The sequence below is a fragment of the Galleria mellonella genome, unplaced genomic scaffold, assembly GCF_026898425.1.
Source record: "Galleria mellonella isolate WM207_F2 unplaced genomic scaffold, CSIRO_AGI_GalMel_v1 utg223, whole genome shotgun sequence".
Lineage (NCBI taxonomy): Eukaryota > Metazoa > Arthropoda > Insecta > Lepidoptera > Pyralidae > Galleria > Galleria mellonella.
Window position 1 is genome coordinate 3124236 of NW_026442042.1, and position 9620 is coordinate 3133855.

General features: G+C 33.1%; 1 protein-coding gene across 1 annotated transcript; it reads right to left on the reverse strand.

The window, feature by feature from the left end:
• Positions 1–2617: 2617 nt before the first annotated feature.
• On the reverse strand, positions 2618–6639 carry LOC113517595 (tissue alpha-L-fucosidase). Its single transcript, XM_026902313.3, has 6 exons — positions 6270–6639; positions 5449–5587; positions 4115–4581; positions 3864–4004; positions 3360–3718; positions 2618–2782 (listed from the first exon to the last, which is right to left on the reverse strand). Exons 1-6 carry the CDS (start codon positions 6508–6510, stop codon positions 2684–2686), a joined length of 1446 nt encoding a protein of 481 aa, XP_026758114.2. The 5' UTR covers positions 6511–6639; the 3' UTR covers positions 2618–2683.
• Between the last annotated feature and the right edge of the window lie 2981 nt (positions 6640–9620).

Here is a 9620-nt window from a genome sequence, read left to right on the forward strand (position 1 = left end):
AACTTTTTAATAGATTCATATATAAATAGGTTTACAGATCATCTTTATCTGAGGTCACTACTCAACAGTGATGTAACGTTTATGAATAAACATTTTTATAAACACTTTAGCCCTTTGTTATAGAGTGCTTATGACAAGTTGATAATCTTTATGAATAAGGCGGTTAAACTGGTTCAATAACACCAGATAATACTCCTCACATACAAATAAACTGATTGTGTTCTTTTAGATATAATTCGATACTGACATATTGAGTGTTGCAGCGTCCTCTAACAAAGTAAGCACTTATGTATATTAACGTAATCTATTGAATATAGGTCTTGTCCACAGATAGTCATAATAACGTTGATAATAAACATTGAAGTCGAACTTAGATAAGAGAAATATAATTTACATGTTCTTTCTAATCTAAAACAGCATTCCTCTTTGTCTAAAGTTGGATAATGATATATAATATATATATATATATAAGTAGACATAATGTATAATATATATAACTATATGTATATAAACATAATAATTAGCATAATGACGGTAGCGCAAAATATGTCATATTTTTATATGAAACTGAAAACTTATTTGATTAAAAAAAAACAGCAAAGGAATATTTAAATACTTAATACATCTTTATACGCTGTTTTAAGCATTTATTTTATATATTTATCATCCATTGTGTTGTGTTGCAGATCATCGATTTGTTATACTATAATTATTTAATTCTAGCGTATATAATCGTGAATAGTTATACTATTACAATAGTACCTACCTATGTAATGCCATATTATAATTGTGTTTATCCAATTATCGTATACATAATATTTTAATTGTGCACAAGTCTCGAAACAATTCAGGAAATTAAAAATTTCAACCCTCGAGAGTCGATAAAAAAGTTTTAGAAAGGGTTTAAAATAACGATATATAATATAGTTTTCATATAAATGGAGGTACTTGCAACTTACAGTATGATATATTTAAATACGCATATCTGCGGCCGTGGTTTTACACCTGAGTTTATACTCTGTAATGGTATTCTTACATTACTTATGGTGCGTGTACGATCAGCATCATAAGTAGATTTTAAAACCCCTTTGTCTACTCAGTACTACTTATATATATATTAAGTTAACTTTAATATTATACGATATTTAACTAATTACATGTTATGAATTTTAAAAATGTGTAGATGCTTCTAAATTTTTTATGTTGACCGTACTTGCGGCGTCTAAAGACCTGTACAAATGTGTAACATACCTCGGCGAATTTTTTTTTTCTGTCAAAATAGAAATAGACTTGGTTTGCATAATGCGCGTCCTTGAGAAGTTATTACCAACATATAATTGTAGATATAAAATATTTTTTATGCTATATTTTAACTTATTTGAGTATAGCAGAAAGGAATGGATATAAATTTAAATACAGTAATAGTACCCACATATTTATTTTTATATGTTCTTTATCCAAATAACAGTCTGATTTTTAAGAGAATTCCAATATTATTATATAAAGAAATAAATCACACAATTTTCATTTACATCATTTTAATACGTAGGTACAATTTATAATGTTTATGTGACGTCAGCATCAGAGGTATCTTGTCGATGTGTTACCAAAGCAGTATATACCTATTACCTACCTAATTAGATATTGTCTAACGAATACAGATACAAATTTTTTTGTAAGATAAATTATGGGGCTACCTACATTAATTTAAATGTAAACTAAATTTGCTATCAAGATGTCGTGCAATGACCTCATCATCGTCTGATATTTATATTGTAATTTTATTAAATAATTTATCGTAAAAAACCTAAGTAATTGACGATTTCCCTTGACGTTTAATTTGATATTTAAATAATTTCGACTATTTATACAATATACTACTCAACGGGACTACTTGGATAGATACATCTATTTATTTATATCAATATTTTTATTTTATATCTTTGAAAAAATAATGTTTTATGCTTCTGATCTGCAGATTTGTGTCCGTTTCAAATTTTATTTGTAAAAAAATTTAACTGAAAGCGTATAAGCATCTAAAAACTAATGATATAAGTATTAAACAGATTTCCCTAAAGGTTTAAACGTGTTAAAAATTAATTATGAAATACCAAAAGTATGTTCAAAAAACATTATTCAAAGATTATTTTCATATGAAAATAAGTCTTAATCTAGCATACCTATAAAAAAATAGGCAATCCTAAATAATTTCCATATTTTGAAATTTTTAGTATATTTAAAAAAAAAATGTTTAATTTTATGAGGGAAAGTTTTTCAGTATTTCTGTTCTTTTATTGTTACACCCTGTATACGTTGTGTAATTTATTGTTCTGTATAGTGTAGAGCTGTAGCACAATTACTTATCAGCTTCGATTTGTCAATATTATTGTTAACACTACTTACACGTATGTAAATTATACCTACAGTCTTCAAATAAATAAATGCCTTTATTTGAGTTATATGTCTTTTCATTTTACCAATTCGATTAGATTTTTTTGGTATGCGATACCTCAAAATCAATGGATTCTAAGGTGTGGACAATCTCCTTGTTGTTCATTCATAGATAGTCTTATTGTCTATGAATTCATAATAAGATATCTAAGAATTAAAAAAAAAGTATTGTTTAACAATATAATCATTTTAATATTTAACATATAATAATACAGCTAGGTTATTGGTAATGTTACTGTGATTGGATAAATTTCAATACCCACGCGTTGTTAGATTTTACCGTAGATTTATCTGGTAACACGATGTGAGCTTCTCCATAGCTTATACGCCACTGAAAATAGAAAACGATAGTACATTACTTTGTTTAACAGGTTTTTAAAATTGATGAAAATAGGTCTTACTGTACCTATCTAGTCTAGAAATTCATCACCTATATCCGTATGCAAGCATTTCGCCTCACAAGATACCTATAGCAGTCTATATTGAAGCAGCCTCAGAGCATGCCAGCCTCAATCTAATCTGAGGAGTTGATTAACTTTGAGGTCGAAGCTGAAACATTGACTACGCTATGCGCACTTATATTATGACCTAAGGGGACAAACACCTCTGTCTTCAAAACGGACGACAAGCGGAGAATAACTCGACCAGAGTAAGGTCAGTAAGTTAGGTTGAGGTCTTAGTTAAGGTTTAAGGCACTGCTTTTAATGGAGATCCTGATTTGGATTCAAATTTAAAAAGTTCTGAATAGAAATACCTAATAATAATAATAATTTTCTGCTGTGGTACCGAAATATTTGATGAAGTAGGAAGGTATCTATGATCATTACTAGAGTAACTGGTATTGAACTTTTTCAAATTCTCATTACTGTAAACAATTTCACTTTAAATTTATTAACAGTTCTACTTACATTTAGAAATTCATCATTGCCTAGCAACCTGACTTTAAAGGTACCAGAGTGTAGATAAGCAGCCATGTGTCTAAGCGTCAGTATATTATTAGCCGGCCAATTAAGGAATATTGCATAGATGGCTGTGACAGTGTCTGATCTTGTGGGTATATGCGTTGGTCGCTTTGCATTATATTTGCTTTTGGTGCAGGTGTACCAAACATCACCAACGGATGTGTCGTTTTGGTGGAGCCAAGGCGATGTGGAGTAAATAGCTTCTCCATTTATTTCCAACCATTCTCCGAGTGCCAGTAGTCGTTCTTCAAATATAGGAGCTATTGTGCCTTCCTTTGTAGGACCTACGTTAATGAGGGCGTTTCCTGAAAGTTAAATGCATGCTACACTAAAATATTAAATTAGGGCATTTCTCAATATTTAATTTTTTTTTATATATTCTTTTTTGTTCGATTGTGGGGGCAGTACATTTGTCATCAGGTAATTTAAAAACGGTGAAATATTTGTTACCTCCGCAGCTAACTGTAGATACGACTTCTTTGAGCAGTTGGTTGATTGAGAGTATCTCTTTTAAATTCATATTCCTTCGGTACCCCCAAGATATTGAGTCCACCGTAAACGCGTTTTCCCATTTATGATTTTGTAATATTCCTAAAATTTTAACAACAATTTTATTAGGCAGGCACTATTTGACCATTAGAAAAGAAACAATGAAACGGATTAACAATAGTAATGTTAGTAGTACATTTACAACTACTTGCCAGGATTATATCTATCGGCGCAATTGTAGAAGTCTCCATGTTTGCACGGTATATCAATACCCCATCTATCGTTGACCACTACTTCATCTTTCACTGGACTGTCATTGTATAACCAGGCTAATAGATCTGTTGAATTCCAATACGTGTCGTATGCCTCCCAGTCACCATCAGACCAAATTATTGAAGGTTTATAATCGTTTACAAGCTGTTTTATATCGGGCCATAATTTTGTGTCCGGATATGTACGGGTAGTGAAGTTAGTCTTCTTGTCCTCTTCATAAATCGGGTTGAACCATTCGTATAATGAATGGTAAACGCCGAATTTCAAACCTTTAGCTTTTATGCTGGTTGATAAGTCTCCGACGAGATCGCGTTTTGGGCCAACTTCCTCTGCGTTCCAACTAAAGGAACGTTTGGATGGAAATAGAGTGAAACCATCGTGGTGTTTGCTTGTAAGGACTACGTACCTAAAATTACAAAACGGTTGCTCTCAAGACTAAGGATGTAAAACAAAAAGATTTAAAATATGGAGATAAAATGCAGATACAAAAAGGAAAATGATTTATCATGATCAGTTTTATTTGTATACGGTCTAAAGAAGTTAATAGTTTGTAGGACCAACTGCGAAAGAGGGCCGGACAAAGTCTGTTGTGGATTGAGAAACTGAGGCTGAAGGTAACGTAAGAGGTGACTAAGATGTCTTAGTTGTGGAGGGATGGGAGGAGCATCCCTCTTAAAATTTCACCAAAGCCTCACTGCGGTTGTTAACCCGATTGTCAATCCCTTTCTCCTCTGCTCCTCTACCCTGCCATTATATTTGAATGGATGCGAAAAGCAGAGACCACATGGTTGAAGTTATGCATTAGGGTCCATGTCCAACAGTGCATAGATTTAGATTCAACGGTGATATTGATATTGCTAATGTTAACTTAATGTGACAACAACTAACACGGAAATTTAATCTAAATTTAAATAAATCACGGATTAATCTATTAATACCTCTACATCGGAATACAGGTTTAGGTATTTAAAAAGGGAGTTCCTAAAAATATAGGCATATGTCAAGTCGTTCCCAATAAGCTTACATAGGGGGAGAAAGTATTGTTAGTAATGGGAACTAGTAACCCGATTGTTCACAATAGAGAGTATATTACTTTATTATAGTATTTGTCACGATCGGCAAACTGATCTGCTTCCAATCTCACCTGTTTCTTCTCACCTATTGAGATCTCAGCAGTTAAGCTGGCGCGTCAGCGTATATCGATAGCGCAGGCGGAATGACCATTCTATTATCATATATTAAAAATAATAGGCTTACATAGATAGGTACTTACTTTGCTCCAGATTTCACAAATAAGTCGGCAAAATTCTGAGGGTCAAAGAACTCTGCCTTGAACATAGGAGCGAATTCCTGATAAGTGAATTCTGGCGGATAATTTTTCTTCATAAATTCTATTATTGGTTTAGAACCACCTGAAATAAAAACAAAATGCTTTTAAATATGTCTAACACGGATAATTATTTAAAGAGAAATTTAAAATTTAATACCTACCTATATACTTACCTACATTGAGTCTAAGTTGAAATGCAATAGAGAAGACAAAATAATTAAAGTATGTTCCACAAAAAAGTCTGATTTCAACTGTGGTAAAATCACTTATTTTGGTATTAAAACTAAACTATTAAATCAATTTTGATAAAATTCCTATAGGATGAGTCTGAAAGTATATCCTTTCAGATAAAAAGATTTTCTAAATCGATTAATAATATAATCTATGGTTTATAACTAACCGAATAATAAGGTAACAAAAAATACAACCGATCTGATAACTTCCTCTTTTTTGAAGTTGGGTAAAATGTACCTATTCTACGTAATAATATTGATTTTATTTTGATTTATGTTACTCATAGGTACATTCAAGTACCTATAGTGCACTATTTAAACCAAATCACATCAAAACACGAAAATAATCATAGTTGTTTTGTTAATAATTCCCGCCAATTTCTTTTAAAGTTTGTATATCGAAATTCCCTGACTTTCTTGCTCTTATTATTTTACTGTTTTTATATTGATAATTTAGGTAAGTGCTTCTATATTTTCAGTCTTTAAAAAATATATTCCTATCTATGTGGCAGATATCATAACTTTACATACCTTTCCAGTTGCTCCAGAACCATTCGGAACCGTAACCTGGTACGGAGTATACGCCCCAATGGAGGAATATACCGATTTTTGCTTTGTCGTACCATTCTGGCAGTGGCCGAGTGTCCAAATCTTCCCAATTTGGTTCATACCTTTTTGTGTACTTACTACTAAAAGGACTATTGCGCCCTTTTCTGTAATCTATTCGACAATTCACAACACCAATAAAGACAGATAATAATAACAACCTCATTGTAACAAACTTATAATTCCTCTGTAATTTATTTATCGAATATTTTTTACAATAAAAATATAACCTCAAATAACGCAAACAGTCGCCCCGCCGGCACTCCGCCGTCTGATCGGCTAATCTGACAGTTCATTCATACAGGCAACGTTATCAAAATAACCTTGTTTACTTATTATTTGTTCAAAATCAGGCTGCGATAGTAATAATCATGAGATCGAATAATATGCAATCGATATTCGCTTTACAAAATAATGGGTAGGTATAGAGTAAATCAATAAACATTTTTATTGATTGACCTGTAGTCTACGGAAGACTTACGACTGTAAACAGATCTCTACTAAGTATTCGAATTTTATTATTATATGTATATTAATAAGCAAACTGGGGGCCTACCACGAAAGGCCTATTCCGAGGTTTCGGACCCAATTTCGTGTTTTCATTCTTACCTAAATTGGCACAGTAAATGGAGCTCAACATTTCGTTCGTCATAAATCCTACCATTAAAGTCCAAAAGAATAAAATTTTATTATTCTTAATGTTTTTAAACGGTAAATATTATGTAATTTTAACATCAAATTTGTGTTTCGTTCGGCTCCGAAAATACGGAAAACATTTCATGGTAGACCCTCTGACCTGACTTCATTCTCATCTATACCTATCTTTCACTGGCACCTTCTTACCAATAAGTTAGGCAGAATTATCATTAAGGTCTCTGCTCATAAAAAAAGTACCTATCAACATTTTGGAGAATGTAATTTTTAACAATAAAGTTTAATAATAATAATAATAATAACCTCCCCAAGGGATTGAACCTTGACGTGGTGGGGGGGCTTAAGGGAAGCAGGTACAAGTGCTTGGTCAGGACATCTCGACCACATACCCCAATAGGGAAGTACTTACTGACAGAGTCAATAACAACAGGACTATACCCTTCCTACTAATCATCCCAAACACAAAAACCCTTATGGAGCAAAGTGAAAGAAGATATAATTTACGGTCGCTGCCCGGGGGTCGCCGGGGCGCACCTGGAGCCGGTGCTGGGTGCTCCAGTCTACGAACCACCGGTGATGAGACGCTGAACAGGCGGGCTCTCGTCACACAAGATGCTACAGCCGGTCGTCGGGAGTTGAGCAAGCGGGCTCACGACGTTGAAGCTACAGCTGAATCTATAGGCGATGATACCATCTCACTTTTTTCATCTATCCCTTCAACTCGCCCCTCATACATGACACGGAGAACATCTACTGTTTCTTCTTCTAGTACGCTAGATGGTGTTGTGCGAGATGTCATTACAGACTATGAGCTTGCACCCACCTCTGGTCTTAACGAACGCGCAGGCGATGGACACCTGAAATGAATATTTTTATACTGCGCACTTATCTACAACTAACAACATTACACACCGACACCAAGAATTATCTTGAACCTTTACACTTAAAATTCATAGAAATGTTTCCAAATATGAATGTCAGCCGTCAAAGAGTAGGAGACCAACGTAGAGCAATAGTACGCAATAAATTGTTACCTCAAGAAACAATAAACCAAATTTATGACGATGTAAGAAAAGAATTATCTCACCCTCATCATATTCATCAAAACCGCGAATCTGTAAGAAATATACAAAAAGATACTTCTGAATCACACAACCCACAAACTCAAATTCGTATGAAATGGACAAATGAACAAAATGAGAGCTTAATACGATCCTATTACAGGATAACACAATTGGAAACAAACAAAACAGCTTACCGGAAATCATTACATGAAGCTTTTATTAGAGATTTTCCCACATGTGCTCAATTAAGTGAACAGAGAGTTGCTGACCAAAGACGAGCAATTATACATAATAAGTATATTTCTGACAATAGATTAAATGAAATAAAACAACAAATAGCACAAGAATTGTCAACTAATCTTAATAATTTAAATAATGGTACAAATAAAGCCAACACCGTAAATGAGCCCAACACTGCTAATACTGACAATGAAAATCTAAATAATATAGAATTCAACCTTCTAGAACAAGATCCACTGGCTTCACAGCAAATAGAAAGAGATCCAATAATAGACGAAACTTTTCGAAAGGCATTTCAATATTTCAAAGATATAGAGCCTACAAGCAGAAATCACATTCCTAAACAAAAACCATCTAAAAAACTGGCTAAAATAGTGCATTATCTAAACGAAGTAACACTGTCTGAAAATATTAATGCAGAGACAGATTTCATCACTTTACAAACTACAATATATTGTGCAGCTTGGACAGCAGCTAAAGTAAATGGAACCAAATTAATACTGGAACCAGTGGAAAGATCCCGGCAAATGAAAACTCATAAGCCGAGTTGGCAACGGCGACTAGAAAAACGCTTAGAAGACTTGCGTACTAAAATAGGTAGATTAATCCAATTCATAAATGGTAATACAAATAGAAAACTAGAAAAACAAATAAAAAACATAGTAGAACAATATAAAACACATTCTGCACACGAGGAATCTAACATGCATCTCACACACACACTTGATACGCTTAAACAGAAACTCGCAGTCGTATCAGGTCGCTTACGAAGGTACAAGGCGTGCACATTAAGAAAGACACAAAATAAACAATTTTACAATAATGAAAAGTATTTCTATAGAAATATTATACAAGCAACGACAAATATACAAGAAAACAGAAATAGTGATAATAAAGGCAATCTACCAGATATGAAGAACCTCCGTGACTTTTGGGCAGGAATTTGGGAAAATCCTGTTGAACACAACATGCAAGCTGACTGGATACAGTCTGAAACTGCAAATAACAACTCATCTATACAAGAAATGACATTTGAGTACATTCCAATGACCACATTTAAAAAAGTACTAAGTAACCTACATAACTGGAAATCAGCAGGTTCAGATTGTATCCACAGTTATTGGTATAAAAAATTTACTAAAACCCATGAACATCTGCTTAAACATATTAATCAATTCATTGAAAACCCGAACACAATCCCAGATTACATCACCCGTGGAATATCTTTTATGATTCTTAAAGACTTTAAAGATCCTGCTAATCCCGCAAAATACAGACCAATTACGTGTTTACAAACGTTATATAAAATTATGACATC